We start from the raw sequence: 23,806 nt of genomic DNA, 5'->3' as shown, positions 1-23,806 counted from the left end.
GCGGTAAGAATTTCAAAAGAATTGATTTTTGAAGGTAGTGGAATTGAGATATCATTTGGCATAATTTACAACTGAAAAAAAATCAAGTGATATGGAAAACTATCCAAGAAGTCACATTAAGTCTAAAGCGCCTCTTAATTAACTGTAAGCCTTTTGTCATTTGCAAGCTTTCATTCTTGATCAACTGTGCGATTGATTATTAGCGTCTCATACTGACATCATCGCAGGTCAGTCTCGTGTGGTGACATGCTCTCAGGAAAGTGTTAACTTGAGGTAAGAGAGTGTTGCTCGGAACAAAGTCAACTGCTCATTGATTGAGCGCAATTATCCAGTGCGAGAAATCGCAAATTTGCCAATCGCGCCTTGGTTTGCTGTTTATTTCTGATTGTCTGAGAAAGTGGGCGCGAGTTTTAACCCGCTCACAAAGCTCTCGAGGACGTGAAATATTTCACTGAAAATGGAAAAAGCAACAAAAACATACGCAAGTGCGTAACACTTTTTTAATGAATTTTTAACCATTCCAGCTACATTAGGAGCAGGCGTTATTCGTCCAATAATTTACTGAGAAACTTGAGAATGTTTTCAATGAATCATTTTGTATGTACAATTCTCTGTTATAAAATATAGACACTATATGGTAACCTTAATTATTACAAAGCAGTCTCCAGGTTTCTCTTAATACACGAAAGTTTAAAAAATAATCTTACACATATTATTCCAAAAAATTGCCAAATAATGATTGCTAAGAAAATTACGAGAAAAACGGGATCAATGTCAGCATCTGAGCGACTACGCACGAACCCCTCCCCTATTACAACAACAGTCAACTGATTCAAATTTTGGGTAAGTGTTGGGTTAGGGGAGGGGTAGGTGAGCAGTTGCTAAGATACTGACGTTGTGCTGGCTTAATTGAAACTTGAGTGTTTTGCGGTGCAGGCAATCACAAATTCATTATTATGCAATGACTAACCATATTGAAAGTACCCTTCGGTATAATTTGTACGAGGGAGAAACATGAAAAATTTGGAATTGCACTTGGGATTCTGTCTCTTAGAGAGGGTTCAGTTACAATGAAAAAAAGGGACAACTACATGCGAATATAGTGCATGATCTCATGTACACAAGTCTGTGAGTCGTTCTTGCCTTTTTCGTGGCCTAATGTGATTTCTTTTTATCTCCATATCTCAACAACATTTAACCAATTCCAGGGTCTCGGTCAGGAGAGACGAACGAAAAGCGAGCGAGCGAAAATCGTCAGTGGTCTGGGAAGAAGTTCCCATTCGATATTTCTTTCGTTCGCCCCAGATTCTCACTTGTCCCCATAAACAGGCTGCTTGGAACAGTTCAAAATTAATGTTCTTCGGTCTAGTTTCTAACACCCAATTTAACTGACGGCGGATGAATAGTGGCCATTTTTGAGTGAGTACCAACACAGAAACCTCATGAAACTTATCTTAAATTTCTTAATTAACTTTCCCAGAATTAAATCAAAAAATTACAGTCCAATAAAATAGGTTTTCTTTGACCAAGTTTACTCGCTATCAGCTGCGTTTCCAGTGGCACTTTGACTTGCCAGTTTATTTCTCCATCGCAGTGATAGTCTCTTTCTGTCTTGCCGAGGATTCGTTCCGTCAGTACCTGCCTGGCCACCTGTCACGTTATCAAGACCATCTGGGAGAGACGAAGTTAACGATGCGAATTCCTCTTCCACGACTGCGGAAAAAAGCAAACAAAGAACTCTACTGTCAACACCAAAATTCCATCAAATATTCCTGGCCAAGTTACAACTGCCCTATAGACACTAAGATCAGTCTACTGATACACAATCGCCGTATTCAACCCACCTCCTACCCAACCCCCTCTCCTAACCCGATGTAAAGTTTACCCATTGTTCACCCCACGTCACCCTACCCATTCCCAATACAAAGACTTTCCCCACCACATTTTACTACACTACTTCAACACTGTCCTCAAGAGGATGACGAATTCTTAAACTGAACTATGACCTCCATTTTCAAACAAATTAGAGACTTATATACCTTTGGGTCATCGCATATCTCTTCCCCCCCCCCCCCCCCCCCCAAGCAAAGGGAGGATTTAATCAGGGATTTCTGGCAGTATCGGAGGGGAGAGAGGCACTTTAAGAGTGACGTATCTTCCCCAGGGACGTTAAACGATGGCTCGACCGGGCTTTGAATCCAGACTCCAGACACGCACCCTGGCTGTATATATTGGACCATTCAAAATTAAATACGCTCTGATAAATCTCTAAAATAAAAACGATTAAAACAAAAATATATGCATGACAAAATGAAAAAAAAATTGAATAAATGAAAGGAAAACTCACCTAATTTGTTGTTGAACAATCTTGGAGAGGTCACAACACTTTTGGATCGATTTCGCAAGGATGTCTTCTCGCTGTCGGATAAACTGCTCGTAGTAGGTGCCGTCTCCGTCCGCAAGATTAGATGTCGTTCACCCGCTGATAAAGTAGGAGTGGGGGGCTCACTTCCCGGGGGTTTCGGGACGGGACAGAACACCAGAGATGCAAAGTCCTCGTAAGTTGTGGGTTCTTTGTGATTTTTAACTATTCGCTCAATGCATGCTGCTCGCTCTTCAAAGCTGAGATCAATAATCAAGGAAAAAGAAAGACGTGGAGAAAGTAAGAACAATTTTAACTTCTTTAATTAGATTCAAAAGAGAAGCTTTATACTGAGAAACATGAATTTAGAACTCTTTTGACACTAGGACACTCCACCAAACACTGCATACCAAAACAAATAGGACTACACTCAAGCCCAGTCTTCCCCACAGTCGTTGTCTGGCCTCATCGCACAACTCGACGTGTGACAAGGTTGATCTTGCCTGACATACCCATCTGACGACTGCTACGCTGAAAAATTGGAACCTCTTTGGGTCGGTATTCTTTTAACAAAACAGACACGATTTCCTGATAAAAAAGGATACTATCTCTCATAAACAGGCAAAAGTTCTCTAGTTGCTCGGCTGGCGTTGATAGCGGTCGCTCTCACAAGGGTTGGTAAAACTTTCCTGTCCACCAAAGCACCGTCGAACAACGGTCCAAACATAGGTACCTTAAAAAATAGTGCCAAGGGAAACATTAACCCGAGTTTTACACAGAATACTTGATCCTATCAACTCATTCCCGATTTTAAAGGGCTATTTACGAGAAAATTTCCTTATCTACAAACATCTAAACCTAATATATAATTAGTGTTAGATTCAACTTCTAAACATTTTAAGACGCTTAATAGTGGTCAAAACCGAGACCTTCAGCCTGTGGTCTAAACCTAGGTGTTAGATCGAGGCTCTAAAGACGACATAAAGCGGTAATTCTGTTAATGAAGGGAAACAGAAATGGAGCAAGAAACCACACCACACCGGCTGCAATTCTTATCACGATAACAGAAACTCCGACACCGTAAATATTTTCTCTCTAACCTTGGGTTTCTTGATGATTTGTATTCTGAACAAATGGTTCCTCAATGGATAAATGACAATCATGACATGCGCAAAGTCAGTATTGACGATGCCATGTCTGTAATCACGGTAATGTTCTGACCAAACAATATGAACCTCGTCATTTCCAATATGGCGAACCTAAAACAAACAAGAAAACGAAGGCAACGTGAACGAAATTCCAAACATTTTCCAACAACTTTGAAGCAATTAGTTAAACTCGCCACAAATAACCATCGATGATTGCTAAATTCTGAAAAGAATATGATCTGATACCCAAATCTCCTTTCCAGTTGCGGTACAATTCTCTTGAAATTGGTAAAGAGAAGGTGCTAATATAACAACTTCCAACTGATAAAATTATCTGATTTCAAACATGTTTCTACCCTGGGTAGAGACTTACAAAAGTGACCCAATCATTGCCTCTCGCGAAAGAGTGAGTTCAACGCGATAAACATCGTGCACGGACGCCTAACTTACCATTAAAGAAAAGTGCAATCAATCTTGTTAACTTCCATAAACTTGGTATCCGAGAAAAGCTATATTCATATACTCATGTATACTGATAATAAAATTGTCGTCTGACCTTTCGGTTAAATCCAGTGTTATCAGTCGCCAGTGGCATTCTAGTAGACACATGGAACATGACTTCGGTAGTTGAGTTGCAGTAGTACGGTGCTGTTGTGCCAGTCGAAAGATTCTTCTCCAATCCACCCAAAAATCCCGTGTGCTTAGACAAGTCAACCTAGTCCATATAAAACAAAAGTCACTTGTGGGAAATGTTTAATCATGCAAGCATTGTGGTAGGTCACACAAGCCTTAACTGTATGTGCTACACCAATATGGTCAAATAAAATATACCGGGGCATAATGCTTTAGTCAGAGCACCGAAAATAATGTAGGCATAATGATGAAAACTTCTTCAAAATTCCCTTGATGTTACAGTTTAATATGAGGTTAATTCTGTAACCTGAATACTGTCAACAGTGAGCCTTCTTTTTTTTCCCTCACTTTAATAACATTTGCACCAATAAGATTTTGTGTGTTGAACTTCGGTAAGCCTTTTACTCTTCGCAACTTTTATCTGTTAGTGATAGGAATTGGGAGGGGGGAGAGATTGGTTGAGGGTTTCTTAAAAGCTAATATTTTGAATCGTTAAATTGAGCATGATGAAACTTTTATTTTTTGGGGTGAAGCTCAAAAGTTTGCTGCTTAATTTTCGAGGATAAAATTCATCTGACCCCAAATACCAATGGTTGAAGAATGACGCATACCTGGCTGACTCTCTTGAATTGGTTCCTTTTTTGGAGTGATGCAAATTTATGAGTAAAATTTGTGAAATATATCTCACCTCCCAGGCCAGACCGGCTACAAAGTGCTCAAACTCCACACTTCCCACACAGTTGGACATTATAGACGTCTTATCCTCCTGACCGTGCGCCACGTACACCAATGCTATTTTATGCGTCTCACGACTGTCGATAAAACAAATCAGCGACACTTATTATGAGGAAACCAGTTTGGAAAAAAAAAATACTAGTTTCCTTTGTAGACAAACTAATTCCTTTAGCAGCAATCTGGAATTAATGCCTTCGCACCCTTCTACCATTCAACCTTTTCCCGCGCTTGTCCTTTTTCTACCTTTGTCACCTTTCGGCAATCTAACTTCCTGCGTTTTCATTTTTCTCCGACTTGAGCAATTGAAAAGCCTTATTAATAGCCTTGCGATCTACAGCGCTTGTTTTAGATCTACAAAACTGAGCTTACCACCGTCTGTTATCCAAGTTCTTCAACTCACGCAAGAAACGGTCAGTCTTTTTCAGGAGATCAATCTTCGTTCTGCGAAACGAAATCAATCACGGGAGAGTTAGAGACTCCTCGTACTATAGAACTCAAGCAGCTTGAGGTCTCTCTCACCTTTTTTCGGAAGTCATCATACCGTTTTGACTGACCACAAACCGGCTCAACTGGAATGGAGACACGGGAATTCCATATGGAGGAGGACTGGATGCCAGAGACGAAAGACTTATAGAAAGATGAGAGACAAAAGATACGTGACGTAGGTTAACAAGGAAATATCAACACCTATTTCTTGCTTCTTACAATGAAATATTATCGTGCGCCAATCACTGTTTTGCGCTTAGTGCATCAGTGAAAATTCTCCCACTAAAATATTGGTCTTCAAGTCTTTAAGACGGACATAATTCCCCAACAAAACACTGGTTTCTCACTCATTTCAAACAGCAACACTTTTCGCGCCTTTCTCTTGTTCCCCTCTATTTCCAATATTCCTGTGCCTCAACTGGATACGAACTTTCCCTGCTTTCGAGATTTCACTTTAGAATTTCATTGGTAAACCACAGTAACTAACGGCTTCACTTAAAGAATTTTGGAAAAAGAGAAAGTACTCTAAAAAAGTAAAGAAATTAAACCTTGGATCATCCATGTCGTTCTCAACTCGTTTCTTCACACTGGCGTCCTGTTCAAGCACAGAGTCCATGACGTCATACTCCATATCACTTAATACGTTCTCCGGGCACGGACCGGGCTCATTTAGAGCGTGGTCTGGGTACAACAAACACTCACGGCTGGACACCCCGATACCACATAACAACTGAAAATTAGAAACAAATCGTTTTAACGAGTAAGTGTAAAAGCACAACGTAAGGCAGAAGTACAAATTTCTGTTGAGAAATGGCGAGTGAGAAGTGACACCAAAGCGTGGAAATCATTTACAGCAGTCGTAAAACGGCTGATCAGAAGAAAGGAAGATACCTTTAGAGCCAACGAGAACTCAGAGTAAAATCAACCAAATTGCCTTAAGCGCGGGAAAACGCGGGTGACCGAATCGTGATTGGTTTTAGTTTTGCATCTAATTGGTTGAAAGAGTGACGCGAGTTTTCTGGACCAATCACTTTGCGAAGTAAACCAAAACCAAATATGAACATGAACACTTACATCATCAAGTCTATCTTCAGCAACAGGAGTCGAACACTTCTTGAATTTAGAAAGCGGATGATATGAAACGTCGGATCCTTCCCGGCTTCCATCTTCTTGCGTTGGAATATCATCACTTAGGTCGGGTGTTTTAACTAAAAGAAAAAATATATCCAAGAGCTGATTGGCAGGGATGGTAAGGGCATAAAACACTGTAAGGCAATTCCAATGGCTTACCGCTAGCCTGGTAATCTTCATTTTCCCCTTGTAAAGATCCGTGTAACAAAGTGTAGTCCCAAACGTTTTTCCCTGTCATGTCACGCGTGATCACACGAACTTGAGTGGCTGCGGTGCTCGCGGGAACTTCCTGAGCGACTGAATCCTTGTGAAATGAAATAAAAAGCCACGTCATAGGATTAGAAATGCTCCTGCGTGAAATTCTCATTTCTGGAGTTAAATCCTACCTCAAGAGGAAGCTCCACCAAAGATATCAAAACGCTGTCATTGAGCACGAAAAACTGAAACAAACGAAGAAAAATATATATTACATTTACAGGTAGAGGAAACGTTTCCTTTCCGAAAGCGCAAATGAACTAATCTTCAGCGTGCTATCAACTCGATCAAGCACCAAAATCTTGAGCGAGGTAATCTAACGCTGCTGCTCACAACCCTTATATGTATGGTATTAGTTGAAAATTAAAACAAAAACCTGTTGGAAAATGTTGAGGTGGGTAAAAATGTCTGTTTTTTTAGACATGGAAAATAAAACAACCAGAGGGTGAAAAACACTGACGAACAAAATAAGCATAACGATGAAAATTTTGAAATAGATGCTGGTAAAAAGCTTACAAAAAGCTAACCTGTACATTAGGAGCGTTGAATATACTGGCTGACAGCTCATCGGTGTCTACATTAGGATTATCTTCGTGTTCGCTGATTAAACTGTCCACTCTAGATGGGCCGGCACCGAGTGGATAATGTCCTATATGGTTTACTATATGCATCAACACCTTGATAAACGCAAAAAGACTGACTAGCATCCAATTTCTCATTACAGTATCACCCCTGAATCACAAAATAATGAAAATGATCACCAACTAAAGAAGCTCTTGATTGTTATACGAATTCTCCTTATCAGTGCCAAAGGAAATGTAAAGAGGCGAGTAACGAGAATGTGGATACTGATGTTAGAGTGTAAAGGGTTGGGTGCCATGACATAAAAGCACCAAAAACTGAGCAAACGGCATGAGTTAGGGAAGAGCATGTGCACTAACTCTTTTTTCAAGACTTAGAATTTAAAACGAAAATTTATCGTCAAAAACGAACGCTGTGTCAGTGGTAGCACCTATTTTCGTACTTAAACGACTGAGAGTAAACTTTCCATGTTGCTGATCCTATATAAATCATATAAATCATGTAAATGACTTTCCTCCTGTCGACAATCAGTCGCTCTACACTTGCAGCCCACACTTTCTTGCGATAAAGAAGAGCAGAACACAGACCACTTTAAAATACCGCGCCACAGTTCACAAATACGAATGTTACTTACTGCTTTGGCTGTAAGCTCCACAGAATCCGACTTGGGAGGAAAGTCAAACATATCTTGACCGCCGGGATCTAAAAAATAACAACAGCTGTGAAATAATTGGAAAAGGAAAAGTAGGAAAGAAGGGCTGGAAGAGGGGAGGGGAGGCATAGAGTCCTTTTTAATGAAATACCGCGAAAATAAAACCTTAGTGTTCAAAACGACCAACCAGCAGTAAAATCATAAAGAGCCAATGGGAGCTCAAAGTGCACACTCGTTACTGGCCTGACGAGCGAAATGGTCCAGTTGCAAGTCGCGACTGGTGTTCTGCACCCCATTAACTGAGAAGGTGGTAGGGGTTTTCTAGACAAACAATGGGTATAGAAAATCGAAACCGATGCAATCCCGCAAGACTTTCGACATTCGATTGAAAGCTGCTAGTCTTGATAATTTAACGTAGAGAATAAACCATTTTTAAGCGACCAACCATCTTCCTGTACGTCACCACCGATGTCTGTCAGACTATCCACCGGGCTGCTCGGCCCAGCGCTGGATGATCTGTTCTCCTCCTGTATACGGGCTAATCTGATCGGTCTGCCGTCGCCACTGATGATGGTAGATATGTTCAGTTGCTTGGTTCGTTTCTTTGGTCCCTTGTTCGCTGCGGCCATCTTTAACACCTACAAGTAAACCACATAAGAAAGCTTTTCAATTTAGTGGCAAAATGACCGCGTCAACTTCAAAACCAACGTTGAGGGAAAAATCAGCAAATTAAAGCAAACACTCGCAAAACGAAACGCGCAAATCAGTTACTTCTCTCCTTAAAGAAAGGAAAGATGTTGCTGTTCTGCGCTGCTAGCATAAAGGAGGACATAGTATTCTTTCTGATAAGGTGAACAATTTTGCATCTGGTAGGAAAAGATTACATGAGTAGAGATAAAACTTCTTACCTGGAATACTCTTGCAAGTAAAGTGACATTGTCATCCTCATTTGTTTTAGACAACAGCTTTGAGACTGGTATCACCATGAGCCAATCCAACAGGCACATAAGAACTGACGCCAAAACCTACAAGATACAAAAACAAACCATAGATGTCAATGCCACGAATAGATAAGGTCAGTGTACGAGTAAGGGGGCTCATATTTACCTCAAACTTGGTGTAGTAATGTTGCGGATATTTGTTCTTACCTTATGTTGTTCCTGAATTTGTGCCGACTCTCCCCCAGGGAGAAGATTTACAATGGCGTGACACAGAACCTGCAGGGTTAGCATACATTTAAGAGATACCAAGAAATAAACCACCGCAAATAAAATGAAAACATCAAAATAAAACCAGCAGGTCAGAATTTTAAACAGTGAACCATTTGAGAAAGCCTTGGAACAGAAGCGCTGTTAACCCGCTAATATCAGTATGCATATTCTCCATACTGTTCTCTATACATTTTCTAAGGTGCTGACAGGGAGAATTTGTTTAAAAATCAAGAGCTTCTTTAGTTGGTGATCATTTCCTTTATTCTTCTGACCTTCATGTTTGATTCAGCGGTGATAATGTAAGGAGAAATTAGATGCTAGTCACACTTGACGTCAATGAGTTATTGAACGCAAATTCTCCAAAAAAGTTTCAATGACATGAAGTGTTGGTTACTTTAAGAGACAAACCTCGACAATCTTGAGCGGAAGATCTTTTTCAAACGCGACAAGCTCCTTGTAATACTCAGATAGCAGATGAATCACACCGCAAGCCACGTGACAAACGGATCTGTTGTGAAACTACAAAAAGCAAGAAGAAGCCTCTGTGTCAGATAATAAGACTTTGAAAAGAAATCTACAGTTCTATATTTCCACCAGCAGTAAATATGTAACCAAAGTAAAGTAGATCATCACGCGAGTGCTCAGCGGAGAGACAATCGAAGATATAAATGTTGCGTCTTTACTTTCGATTGAGGCAGACAGAAAACAGCAGCTAAAATGAGTAAAGGCAGGTGAAGCTATAGGAAGTCCACAAATTTACAACAGGTAAATTTTACAAGTTGCCTGGCAATATAGTTGAGGGCTTCAAGAAAATTTAAGTAGACCGCGAAAATTTGCAGTTTAACAACGGCCCATAGGAACTGACCCATAGTCTTTTCTTTTTGCGGGATTTTCTTGCCGTAATCGTCTAAATAAACTCTGTAAGCCACAAATGGATGCTTTCTAACACGCTACACATGAACACACGTACAAGTTATACAAAAAAGACTAATCTATACTCACAGTTATAGATGCTAAAAGCACACAAAGGCATTCATGAACTTTAGGATGTCCTTGGCAATGAATAAGCTCCTCAGCTATGAAGACACCAAGGGCATTAAGCGCGATACATCTGAAAAAAAATTAAAATATTAATATCAAAAGCTCGCAGCGTCAGTGGGATAGAGACAACAGTGATTTAACCAACTTTGTTACTGAGACAGACGTATAATTAATTGCTTACTTTACCTTGCAGAACAAGACGGATCTAACTTTGACGCTCGTAACAACGAGCTGATAAGTTTATCCTGAAACGAAAGGAAATAAAATGACAGTTTTACTTCTACTTCAACCTTAAACCCTCTCTACCTTAACATCGGCATGCATATTCTCCATACTTTTCTCTTAACATTTTCTAAGGTACTGACAAGGAGAATTTGTTTGACAATCGAGAGCTTCTTGAGTTGGTGATCATTTCCTTTATTCTAGTGACCTGAATGTGTGATTCAGTGGTGATATCGTAAGGAGAAATTAGATGCTGGTCACTCTCAGGGGTCAAATGGTTAAGTTCTATTGCAGTTACGATAGAAGTAAACTTTTCAGGGTGTTCAGACCTTGACGTCTTTACATGTACTTTTTGGCTGATACTCATTCGTTTGATGTCCTGGCTGATGTAGGGGCATATTAGCGACATTGTTTGGAAAACACAACAACGATCCAATTAGAGTAACCGCTTCTTCTCTTGGTAACTGTTGAGAAAAACACAAATGGGATTACTATTGACGCACATGAACACTGCATTGCTAGTCTGCTCTTCAAGATCAAAGCACAGCACTAGTGGAAATCTTGACGATGATCATTTTCTGAGCCTGATTTAAGATGAATTGTAATGTTTACCTCCATGTTCTGACTATTAACAACTCCATTAGTTGCCTGAATGAAGTCAAGAATCAAAAGACTGGAGCTTGGTAACATCACAGAGAAGAAATTTGCACAGCTGCTGATAATGGCGCTGGTGACATTCTGAAAATCAAGGAAAAGCATAGGTTGTACAGGTACTTAGTATCTCTTCCTGTTCGACTGGACTGCGCTCAAAACTTTCCCTCTTTCTATTTTGTTTTTAATTACAAAAGGACGCTTTAGAAATTGCTCATTCTTGCAGGACGCCAGTCATTCGACCCTACTAGTGCGATTTTCGATTGAATGTGGTAGAAACAAAACCAAAGAAATCACAAACGCCAAGCAAAACAAAGGAAAATATCACAAGGAACCAATGAGAGCTCAAGTAAAGGCGAAAAAACTGCCTAAGTCGCGGGAAAACGCGGGTGACTCAGTCGCTTCAGTTTTACATTTGATCGGTTGACACGGTAACGCGAAAATACTCGACCAATCACAAACTGTATTAAAGCAATCCCAACGCAATTCCCTGATGAAAATTGCTCTCTATGGCCAAATTTTAGAGATGAGTCGGCATAGGCACAGTTGTTGGTGAATCTAACCATGAAACGGTGCCTAACTGGAGTTTAAATCCTCACAGAGGGCTAAGATTTGCCCTTATTTGACGCTCGCGAGAATTTTTGAATCCACCTTACTTCTTGTGAAACCTCACCTGATCAGTTCCCGTGAGTCCAATGTGCATTAGTCGGTAAAAGTGCGTTAAGTATTCTTGTGACAGCGGCATATCTTGACGGCTGACAGTCATGGCGCACATCAGTTTGTAGGCGAGAAGACGACCGCTTTTAAATTCATTGTTAATGGACAGTGAAGCAGCCTGAAAAACAGAAAAACAAAAAGCGAATAAGTTGATAACAAGACACATTTGCAAAGGGTTACATAGGAGAGTTCTGTTACAAAAATTGTATTTTTTCCCTAGTAATCAAACAAACTAAAGTTGATCGAGATACCATTCACCGAATTAACCGCATAGAACGTTGTCAGCTGACATTTCGAGAGTTGGCCCTTAATCCTTAACACCCGAACATCAGTATTCATATTCCTATAGCTGTTCTTCATACGTTTCCTAAAGTGCTGACAAGGAGAATTTGTGTAACAATCAAGAGCTTCTTTAGGTAGTAATAATTTCCTTTATTCTCGTGATTGAGGAGTGATACCGTGAGCAGAAATAAGATGCTTGTCACTCTTAGGGCCAAAGGATTAGTCTGTGTTAGTAATCAATCTTTTTACGGCGGTTGCTTGCGATCGAAACGTCAGCTTTTGTAAGCCTCTGTCTCGGTTCATTCACCAAAATAAACGTGGGCACTTTTTATTCTGTGTTTTTACAGCCATATATACAGTAAAAAATGCCCATGATCTAAAAAAAAAAAAAAAAAAAAATCAACCCAAATGAACCACTTACCACTTTCGTTACATGTTTATATTTCTGGTAATCTACAAATCGTATGAGGGACTTGAAAAAACAAGGAACCAAACAACGTAAAAAAAAAAAAAACAACCTGAACAACCTGCCGCTCTGCTATTTAAGAAATTGAAATACAAAATACATGCAATATACAGACCTCAAAAACCCACGTAGCCATGTGCTGTAAAGGTGGAAGCAACACAGGAATGGGTGGAGTTGACTTGTTATCCAGTGAAATGCCCTGATTCAATCGGATCTAAAGCAAATACAAGCGAGTTGACGCAACAATTTAATTTGTCTGATGCTAGCGAAAAAAGTTAAGTTTAGAAAGATATGGATTCGCTTTAAAAAAAAAAAGCCTTTTGACACTTTTTCTGTGCAGTTATGCGCCCAAATTACGATCAACAGGTAGGTTAATAAAGATTCTAATGTCAATGTAAAACAGTGATAAAGATCACAAGAAAAACGCGGGTCTATCCTAACTTCAATGTCGTATTAAAGGGAGGTGAAAGCTTGATTTACCTTTGCCAACATATTCCAGATAGCTGTAAGACATTCGAACACTTTAGCGTGGATTGCAGGGTCTTTTATTTTGTTCACATTGCCCAGAATTCCCAGCATTCTGCGCCACAGGACAACTGCTGCCACAGGACCCCAACCTTCTCTGTACCCTCCCGCCACCACACTGGTGTCTTCCTCGTGAGAGTCGTCTCCAACGAAGTCGTCATCAAGAAGCCCTTCATGGGTCTCTTCCAGGTGGGGCTCAGGGGAGGGGCTACGAGAGCCTGGTGCGAGGATGTCAGGAGTTGCTAAAAACACCGATAGAGGCGAAAATTAGCTAAAATATTCATGTTTTCATGCAGTCTGAAAAGCTGCTTTCAGTGAAGCACGCGTTATGGTTTTCCGTGTGCTTTTAAAAGGGCAGCGTTCAAAATTCGAACTTTCCGCAGAGTTCTTTCGAATTTCAAGACGCGATCGGTGAAATGAATTGACATTGACTGCAATTATATCGTTTCAGGTGCATAAATCTCCTAGAAAAAAAAATGTAACCCCTCATATTCCAAGATCTGATTGTTAATTCTTCTCTCTATATGCTACACACTTCCTTGTATATTAGTTATGATGAATTTGTGTTAGATCAAGATAACAACTTCTACCTGATAAGTCTGAATATTCTCATTACCTGTTTGCTGTGTAATGTATGGATATTACAGGGAGAAGTTACATTTTTATCACCTCTGGGAGTTTAAGGATTAAAAGAAGATTGATTTAAGATACAAACCTCTTCCAGATGATTCTGCAGAGGACCTGCCCCCGGTATCATGGTTGAACTCCTCCTTCACTGTAGTCAGAGGCTGCAGGACACCTTCCTCACCTTCACCCAGTCTTGCATCGCGGGAAGGAGTAGATGTCCTGTACACTGGTCGATGCTGACTGAGTTGCAAGTCCTCTAATTTGGACTCCAGACTTGATTCATCGATCTTTCCCAGCATCTTTGGTGATTCAGAGCCAGGTGCATACTTGGAACATGGACTCACGTCGAAGTCGAGACTACTGCCGTACCAGGCCATGGATTTCATGTTGTCTTGGCTTGACAAGTAACTGTCACTGCTACTTAAACGATTCAAACGTTGTCTAAATCTTCCATCTGGCATATTTTCAGAATCTTCATTAGCCATAGCACCAGCGTCCTCATCAGCTCTAGACGGCATGTCAAGGCTTTCCACGCTGTCTGTATCACTTGCAAGGGTGAAGCCCACTTTGGGTTCCTCAGTAGAACTTTCTTTGCTTTCTTTGTTGGCATCTTTTGAAGGCTGAAGCTGGCCCGCAGTTTCAGTGTCTTTTCTTGTTACTGTACCTACCAAAAACAGAAAAAAAAGTTAGGAACATTTATTTTAAAGACTGTTTACGAATGAAACAGGCCTGCACCAGCTCTGAGTAATAGCTAATATACCTTTTCCCAGGCTTTATTTTTACTACTGCTCAAGTAGTATTCATTATTGAGATGATCACTCTCGTCTTAATGTATCAAGTAGAGTAGTTTCCATGTATTTTGACACACAAATGGCCAGAAAAATGCCCAAAACATCTTAAAATTCAACTTTTGCGGGGAAAAACTCAAGATGGAGTCTTGAAATTGAAATTTCTGAATATATGGCTCCGTCTATCCTAAATCAATTTTCATTCTTTGCTATTTTAATGACTAATTTGCCAAATTATGCACCACGTTCACAGACAGCATTACTCACAAATAATTCTGGAAACTAACCTGCAGTAAAAACGGGAGAGGAAGCAACTTTTCTAAAGGGAGACACCTTATCCTCTGCTGTACTTGAGGGGAAAAAAGTACTGTTGGCTGTTGGAAACACCTTAACTTCTGGATGTTTAGGAGACCTACTTGACGAAACTTGGTCACCTTCTTGACTTGATACGAAAGGCCTTTGTGTCTTTGGTGACATGGATTGTTCATGCTTTTCACTATGTATAGTTTTATCAACTTGGGGCATAATTTGCTTAGGACCATTGGATTTTTCCAATCGACTCCATCTTGAGAAAGACGACTTGGTAAACTGAAGCCTTTCCTGTTGTAGGTTTGGTCGTCTTTTACGTTTCTGCTCAGTTAGTCTTTCCAGAGGAAGATCTGCCATGTCCAAACCATATACTGTCCTAGCCATCACTCTGGTTAAAGTTTCCATTGTCACCTAGATAAACACCACGAGAAGACGTTATTATGCTTTTCAGTAGCCTGTGAACTCTGAAGAAGTAAACCAATCCTTAAACAGTGCGTTATATATTTATTGTCCATTCTAAAGAAAAATGTATGGTGTTTTCAGAAGATTTAAAACGACATGCTCACTGTAATGTGATTAAACCTTGTTCAGATGGCCCTTATGCTACTGATTACTTGCAACATAAATGAAATTACAAATTTGGCCTTTAATTCCAGAGTTGGAATGTTAAAAAAAGAGACAATAAGGTAGTAATCATAAGAATTATGGTCATTTCGCCCCCAGTCACTTCGCTCAAACCAAAAGTCAGTTTGCTCCATAACTGAAGTCACTTCGCTCCGCACAAAAGTTACTTTGCTCCATGTAAGAAATTGGTGAATTATTGTCGTGAATGAGCAGAAGAAACCGTCAGGGATGTGGCTTTCCTGTAACTCAAAGTCTAGATCTAATGGGTTTTTTGGTTGTAGCTGCTGGCGTTTTCTATTAATTATACAATTATAAACATGTCATCAAGATCGTATAACATCAGTAAGGCAAACACAATCTTGTAAGCATATATGCACTTGACTAATAGCATGCAGCGAAGTAACTTTTGTATGGAGTGAACTGACTTTTGGTGGGAACAAAGTGACTGGGGGCAAAATGACCATGGGGCAAAGTGGTCGCATACCAATCATAGTATCAAAATGAAAACAAAAAGGTCCAGGATCAAAATCATTACTAAAACATTTTTGTGGTTTGAATACTTACACTCCATTCAGAAATTATCTCCTCCCAGTGAGTTGCAGATGAAATAACTTCTAAACACTTATCCCATAAGTAAATAGGAACATTCACTTTAAGATTTGCTCGAATCCATGTCACAAATAGAGTCTGTTGAGTGTGAAAAATGAGGAAAATAATACATTAGTGTTCAACCCTTAACACCCTAACATCAGTATCCATATTCCATTATATTTCGTGGACAACACTCAGAAGCCCAAAGCTGTGTTCTTAGTATAGTTATGCCAGGGAAAATGTAACAAAGCAGCCCCATGAAAGCCTACCAAAGACTAGCTGAGGTGATGGCTCAGTGCAGCTGGAATCCTAAAAAAAAGTGGGAAAGAGACACAAAGGACAGCGATAGCTAGAGAGCCATGTGCCATGTGCCAGAAGAGATGCCACAGAGGAGAAATGGAGGAGAAGAAAGGCATCATCTTCCTTGAGCCCCTCTACCCAAGGATTCCTATGCTTAAAGTGTGGCAAAGTATGTAGATCAAGAATTGGCTCGCACAGTCCCCCGGGGGCATGTCAACAGGAATGCAGGAATGACCTTTCCCCTGATCCTCAAACCCAAGGAACCAGCCATCATCATCAGAATCATAAACATTAAAAAACTAAATTTAAAAAAAATCCTAAACATTTTTGTTAGCAAGTGTCTTCATACTCTTACAAGCAAACAAACCTGAAGTAAACTCCCAGCTGTTTGTCTAGCTATTTCCCTAGCTTTGTTCTGGGATTTATCAGGTACCAGTAGATGTCTTGAAGCTTCAAGTAGAGCTTCCAGCATCTGTTCCCTGTTGAAAACAAAAACATTTTGAAAAGAAAAAAGGTAAGAAGTGGAATGACTGTGATTTTGGCAGAACATTTTGTTCTTAAACTGCTGATAAATCTTAATCAAGTACAAGAAATCATTTACTAAATTTATACCAAGTGGTTGATTCCATTGGAACTTCTAGAACAATGCTTCGATAGAGATGGACCACTCGTTTGCAAACATCAACCTAGAACCAAAATATACAAAAATCTAGTTAGATACTAAAGCCCCTAAAACAAACCCTCCTATAAAGATTTGTTTGCCTGACCATCAACCCTGAGCTCTTGAATCTTTGCTTGGTGAACAGTTTAAGTTAATTACCACAGATGTGTAAAAGAATCTGGCTGACCTGTTTATCCAAATATTCCTTTTCATCTTCTACAAGGAACACTGCAGCTGCATGTAGAATAAAAAGCCTTAGATTTGCCTGAAGACCAGCTCTTACATCTTCACAAGGAAGTCTGAATGCTCTCTCTCTTTCTTTATCTACAGCATAGGAATATGAAAATGTTCTGATGGGACTTTGTGGACTGTAATTGGACTCCTCAACAGAAAGAGAAGGAAACACACCCTGATCAGGTTCGAGCATGAAGATAGGTCTTTCAGGACTCTAAAACAGAAAAAATGGATGTATTAGCTGAAAAATGAAATGCAAAAGGCATAATCACAAGGGTGTATGGACCAAAAAGTCTGAGCTTTCAAGAGCCTGGGTAAATTTGTTGTGTTCTTGGGTGAGGCATAACACTCTCTCACAGTGCTTCTCTTAGCTTAGTCCAAGCATTTTGTAAAATGGTGTATCAGCAAATGAATCATATCACTGTCGGGAAAAATTCATGTAGCTCTAAAGAATAACCTGTGATGGGTACCAGAAACCTAAATCTGGCAGAGTGGGTGTCATGAGTTACATGCCAGACATAATTGTTAAGCTTTAATCAAGGTGAAACATTTCCTCAGCATTTAACATACAGTGTATGCCACTAACGAAACATTTGTCTGGACATAGAGGAAAGAGGGAAAAGAAAGGATACCTAAATTCAAAGCAAACTACCAGTATTTAAAAAATAGTGGAATATTAACCCTTTACACCCTAACATCAGCATATGTATTCTCCATACTGTTTTCTATATGTTTACTATGCTGCTGACAAGGAGAATTTTTTCAACAATCTAGAGCTTCTTTAATTGGTGACATTCTCGTAACCTGTTTGATTCAGGGGTGATAATGTTAGAAGAAATTAGATGCCGGTCACTTTTGGGGGTCAAATGATTAATCAACTTACCTTAAGCCACTCATGATACACCAGCAGGACCTGCCTGATGGTGCTTAAATGTTTGGCTGGGAGACGAAATGCCTAAAGAAATAATGAACAAAAATCAATTAGATTGTTTAACCCTCTACACTCAAACATCAGTGTGCATATTCTCCATAATGTTCTCTACACATCTCTTGAGCAGCTGATTTGGAGAAACTGTTTAACAATCAAGGTCCTCTTCAGTTTGTGATCATTTCCTCAATTCTCCTGACCTTGATATATGATTCAGTGGAGATCTTGTAAGGAGAAATTAGATGCCTGTCACACTCAAAGGATTACAATGTATGTTTTATGCACCTACAGTTATAACTGGTTTTGTTAGTGATTGAGTTATTTAATGTACCTGACGCAAGACCTCATGAAGAAGCCTGATGTTTGCCTTGGTGGAGTACAAAACCTTTCTTATCACTTCACTAGCATCCTGTAAGTATTCTCTGTTACGTGCTAGACTGAATTTGACTGAATCAGGGGAGCCTGGCTCAATACTCTCTGTTGATGTTGATGACACTTCTGATTGATTGACAGCTAACAATGATTCTGAGGTGCTGTTACTTCTCTTAAATCTGACTGTGAAGGCCACAAACCATCGTAAAACTGAGTCCCTTGCACTGGTCATCGACATTTTAGACTCACTCTTCTTAGGTCTACTGCAAGGAACTTGTGCAGCTAAACAGAAGACAAAAAAATAAAAGTTAGACATGAATGCCATGGAATGAGGATAGAGGTAGAGTGTAGCAAAGTTGGATCTCAGTTTTGGCTTCTTCTGTAAAGCAGTTGAACAATCAGTCAGCTGACTGGTGAGCTGTCAATCTAGTAATAATCATCCAATTATTTATTCAATCAATCAATCAACTGATTGGCTGGTAATTGTAGAAAGCACTCTTTCATAACAAAATGAGAAGCACTAAGGTGAATGTACTATCTCCTAACCAGGGTTGGATTGGTAGAGCAATCTTGAAGGATTCCAGTCCTGAAAGATGTGTGGCAGATAGAATCTTTTGAAGTTTTCAAACAAGAAATAGAATGCATGCTCCCTGCTTCTCCTGTCGGTCCACTCAATCTGGACAAGCTAAATATAAAAAAATAATGAAGTTAATACAAACACACGTGAACAATCTAGGATTAGTTGACACATTTATGTCTGAGATCAACTGCAGCAGTAATGCCCAATGCAGCACTAATGAAGTCCTCAAAATGTACCTGTGTACTCATACAGTCCAACACTCTGTCCAGGAAGAACTTTGTCAGTGTCTCTGGTGGAAGTATCCTTTCACTTGGATTTGCTGGAAGGACTGGTCCTACCTCATCTGAGAAGCACCAGTCTTAAAATGAAAGAGATGAAAGAGATGAAAGAGATGAAAGAGATGAAAGAGATGAAAGAGATGAAAGAGATGAAAGAGATGAAAGAGATGAAGAGAGTTATGGGTTGGGTTTCTGTGAACTTACACTGTCATCCTATTATATATACATATAAATCAACGGTTGCTGATTTCTACAATAGGAATTCCACCATATGCTTACTGTAAAAATATTTATTTATGGTCTGTGCAGCAATGTGTAAAGGATACTAGAGAACGCTTGCTATTAATGAGGGAATCAGCAATAATTAAATCATTCATAACATCTGCAGGTCTAAGACATCAATTTTACCCAACCAAACCTTAGGCAAGGACTTCGAAATTGGGGGTTTTAAAGAACTCTACAGGAGTATGGCTTATAAAAAAGCATTAAATGACCATTATTAACAATGTCTTCCTTACAAAAGTGTATAAGTCTTTGAATATATTCTGTAAGTCAATAATACATTTCTTTAACTGACCTTCACTCTCTCCATCAGCAGATAACAAATGCATGTTGCTAGTTGAAGAAAGCAGATCCCTGGATGCCATGTCACCAATTGACAGATATATTTCCTCAGCACAAGCTTTGGATAGCTTGTTCTTGCTCCAGTCAAGACTATCGACAGGATTTGGAAAACCAGGAATCAAACATGCATAGATAAGCTGACACAATTCATCTGAGTTGTCCTGTAATGCTTGGAACCACAGCATGAACAGACGAACACCCTCCCGCCGTAGCTGTTGAGACAAATAGGAGAGAAGTGCTTTAAAAGGGTAAGCCTGTCCTTGAGTTAAGAAAGCCATCCAACCTGAACTTATATATATATATATGTTTCCATAGCATAAAGCAATTTGGACCTTTACTACTCCCCCATTGATGGGATAAAAGTACATTGCAAGGTTACCTCCCAGCATTTCATCAGGCTTCCCTGACAACTTGCCACCACCCATTTACACTCTTCAGTAGAAAGAGGTGCCATCAGAGTAAAGTGTCTTACTCAAGAATACAACATAATGCAGGGCGTGAAATTAACTTTTTTTTCTGGTAGCCACTTGGCTCCTAAATTCTTCAAAGTGGTAGCCAATTCAAAAAAAGTTGTTTGCCATTTTCAAAGACAAACAAAATCTTTCTTTACGCTGTCAGCGTTCTAGATAGACCCTCCAAAATTAAGTTAGGGAAAAGATCTTTAACATGCTACAAAGTGGACACTAGGATGTATGATATACAATGTTCAGGCTTATCTAAATCCAAGATGGTGTCTAGTTATCGATCGAGATGCATGTGCTACATTTTGGAAACAAACTAAATGAGGAAGTTTGCCGCGGATTTATCTTTGCAAATTTATTTAATTCACTATATCTCTTGGTAAGGTTATGACGAAACATTGTAGTCGCCAATTTGGCGACTAACTTTCAGGATTTGGTCGCCAAAGTGAAAAATTTAGTTGCATTGGCACCTGTATTAGGCGCAATTTCACGCCCTGTAATGATCTGGCTAGGTCTTGAACCCAGACCTCTTGACCTGGAGTTCAGTAAACTAATGGTTAGGCCATCACAGCAACCACAAAACCCTCTAAAAGTCATTATATTTCTGTTCTCATAATGCAATACAGCTTAGTGTGACAGACTGGTTCTGGCAAGGGTTATTCTGATGTGATTTTCACCTTAAGTACTTCAAAATACAGATGACAACAGCATAACATTCTTGCAGGAAGGGGGAGGAAAGGGGGAGGAAGGGGGAGGAAGGGGGGAGGAAGGAGAGAGGAAAGCTAGGAAGAAGGAGAGAGGAAGGGGAGGAAGAAGAAACGAAGGGGGGAGGAAGAAGATATGAAAGGGGGAGGAAGGGGGGAGGAAGGGGAGGAAGGGAAGGAAGGGGGGAGGAAGGACAGAGGAAGGGGGGAGGAAGGACAGAGGAAGGGGGAGGAAGAAGGAGAGATCAAGGGGAGGAAGAGACGAAGGGGGGAGGAAGAAGAGATGAAAAGGGGCGGAAGGAGAGAGGAAGGGGAGGAAGAAGAGAGGAAGGGGAGGAAGGAGGGAGGAAGGGGAGAGGAAGGAGAGAGGAAGGGGGGAGGAAGGGGGGAAGGAAGGGGAGAGGAACGAGAGAGGAAGGGGAGGAAGGGGGGAGGAAGGGGGGAAGGGGGGAGGAAGGAGAGAGGAAGGGGGGAAGGAAGGGAGGAGGAAGGATCAAGGAGTAAAAGGCCAGGGTGAAGATGCCAATATGGAAATAAACTTCTCAAATATCATTTTGAGATAAAGAATGCCACAGACCCAGAAACCTTGTAACAGCCTACGTTTTATTGAAAGTTAAACTAATGACTTCCCCTTCCAATAAGAGCAATATATTTAAAAGATGTGTGTAACATCTCACCTTTAGGACATTTCCACGATGAAGAAGCTTTCGCATTACACGTGCTATGTGGAAATTTAAGGCCAGAAAATGAATTATCATAATTCATACAAGGCAAGAACATAGGTTCTTCCTGTCTTTCCAAAGCAGCTATGTAAGATTATCAACATTAACAAACATGTAAACGATATATGGAGTCTCGGTCCACTTTTAACATCACTGCTGCTAAAAATGTAGGCTTCTCCAAATCAATTTGAGGTGTTTATCAAACAGCTTGACAGGATTCTGAGTGAGTCAAGCTTTAATACAAGTAATAAACACCAGCAAAGTACATTTAGCTGATCAATAGAGATTTTCCACAATGAAAATTGTTGGCTTATCTAGTTTCCATGGCCTAAAATGGAAGAAGACAGTGAAATTCTCTTTGTTTAAGTCTCACCATGGTAAAGCTAGAGATTTTTAGACAGGATATGAATTTAAATTTTTTTCCGAAAAAAAAAAAAGAACCTAATTATCACCTCTCCTTGGGTAGGAGGAAAGCTGTCAATAGTAAATTAGAGCTATACTAATTAGAGGAAATGTAAACAAAAGATATAATAGGATTACTTAAATCACTGCGGAATTTCGGACTAAATGGACATATGGCTGCTTGAATTTTTTATTTGGCGTTTAGAGACCTACTGAAAATATAATATTATGGATTTCAAAGTTTAATTTTGTATCAACGTCAAACAAATCAGCATATTTACCAATACTGTTGAACTGCCATCGCTTTTGGATTAACTCGGGAAGATAGCGCAATATTCTCTGTTCAATAATAATAAAAATAAGCCATTACTTCAAATGCAACATGAAAACGAACTTGACTGTAAGCATTTTGATATCAGTTGCAGGCAAACCATAAACAAGCTTATGTTTATCACAAACTTAACGAAACATTCTGAACGCTCGGCATCGCTAGAATTACATTGCTGTGATTCATAAATACATAAACGTTATCATGAACAAATTTAAGCTAGTGACAAATATGTTTAGAATCCCTCCGCCGTACCTCTAAAATGAAGAGAACCGAATCGAGGTCTCCCGCTTGCGATTTGTGGCCTAAAAAAATAAACAGAAAAATGAGAAGGTTGCGCTCTACATTTACACGGTCACAAAACTGACAGTCTAATTAGTCGTTTGCAACTCGACTCTACCTACGAGCTCTAATAACCAAAACATTCATCTTGACCAATTGCAGGACTCTCAAGCACACCGCTGTAATATTGTGTCCAATATCTATGCAAAAGGACAAGTCTGGTGAAATTTCTTTCAAAAATACTGACCTTTAGTCTTGAGGTTCGTCTCAACCATGGAAAATACATCGTGAAATACGTAGAATATTTCCGAGTAATGGCTTTTGAAAAATATCCTCGAGTCAGACGGATCAAAGTAATCTGAGGGAAAATTGCAAACGCAAATTAATTGAATGACGCTATGCATGCAGATCTAAAGCAGTATTAGAAATTTTCACCAGTTTGCAAGATGAAAGATCGCTCGCACCTAACAGAGTTCGTAAAGCCCGTAGCCGACTTTGGCTTTCCTTTTTGGGATCTATAAATCTTTGCGTAGTTTTCTTGATATCCGGATGGGCTCTCCCTTTATGGAACATATTTGTGTCCCACACATCGAGATGAAATTGGAGAAAGTATCACCAGTAACCTCTCGAAGTTCATTCATGACGCGGCAGCCATGTTCATTTCCACTTCCAGATGGTTACAGATCTGCGCATGTGTTACATTGTCAAAATATTTACTTACCGGGATGGGGCGCGGGCGGGTGTATCCTGTTGATTCGAAATCCGAACAAAAAATTGGACAAAAAAAAATTTGGGGGGGGGGATGAAAAAAGATAACTTGATAATTTAAAGTCAAATGCTGTATACACAGGATGAGAAAATAAAGACGAATATGCATATATTCCAACAGAGC

The 23,806-nt window shown here is 39.8% G+C and overlaps 1 protein-coding gene across 1 annotated transcript; it reads right to left on the bottom strand.

Moving 5' to 3' along the window:
• Positions 1 to 482: 482 nt before the first annotated feature.
• Positions 483 to 23,581, bottom strand: LOC131774121 (ral GTPase-activating protein subunit alpha-2). The gene is made up of 41 exons (XM_059090140.2): positions 23,379 to 23,581; positions 23,162 to 23,272; positions 22,888 to 22,937; positions 22,586 to 22,643; positions 21,858 to 21,901; positions 19,969 to 20,227; positions 19,350 to 19,471; positions 19,080 to 19,218; positions 18,493 to 18,815; positions 18,117 to 18,188; positions 17,187 to 17,447; positions 16,951 to 17,024; positions 16,706 to 16,817; positions 16,012 to 16,134; positions 14,802 to 15,234; positions 13,815 to 14,390; positions 13,055 to 13,341; positions 12,690 to 12,788; positions 11,783 to 11,944; positions 11,071 to 11,196; positions 10,788 to 10,922; positions 10,423 to 10,481; positions 10,198 to 10,306; positions 9,604 to 9,714; positions 9,133 to 9,201; positions 8,893 to 9,009; positions 8,430 to 8,622; positions 7,967 to 8,034; positions 7,278 to 7,427; positions 6,882 to 6,935; positions 6,655 to 6,799; positions 6,439 to 6,572; positions 5,913 to 6,094; positions 5,398 to 5,505; positions 5,248 to 5,319; positions 4,832 to 4,955; positions 4,067 to 4,225; positions 3,463 to 3,621; positions 2,968 to 3,095; positions 2,348 to 2,622; positions 483 to 1,713 (listed from the first exon to the last, which is right to left on the bottom strand). The coding sequence occupies exons 1-41, from the start codon at positions 23,485 to 23,487 to the stop codon at positions 1,532 to 1,534; spliced, it is 6,273 nt and encodes a 2,090-aa protein (XP_058946123.2). The 5' UTR covers positions 23,488 to 23,581; the 3' UTR covers positions 483 to 1,531.
• Between the last annotated feature and the right edge of the window lie 225 nt (positions 23,582 to 23,806).

Source organism: Pocillopora verrucosa, chromosome 7, assembly GCF_036669915.1.
Source record: "Pocillopora verrucosa isolate sample1 chromosome 7, ASM3666991v2, whole genome shotgun sequence".
Classification (NCBI taxonomy): Eukaryota; Metazoa; Cnidaria; class Anthozoa; order Scleractinia; family Pocilloporidae; genus Pocillopora; species Pocillopora verrucosa.
This window is presented reverse-complemented; position numbering and strand designations above follow the sequence as displayed.

Bases quoted from the DNA above. Each gene is read 5' to 3' on its own strand.
- LOC131774121 (XM_059090140.2), bottom strand. From the start codon at position 23,487: ATGTTCCATAAAGGGAGAGCCCATCCGGATATCAAGAAAACTACGCAA. The intron at 17,448-18,116 runs GTAAGTTGATTA...TTTCTGTTTTAG, and splicing joins TGTATCATGAGTGGCTTAAG to AGTCCTGAAAGACCTATCTT. The intron at 8,623-8,892 runs GTAAGAAGTTTT...GTTTACTTGTAG, and splicing joins TACTTGCAAGAGTATTCCAG to GTGTTAAAGATGGCCGCAGC.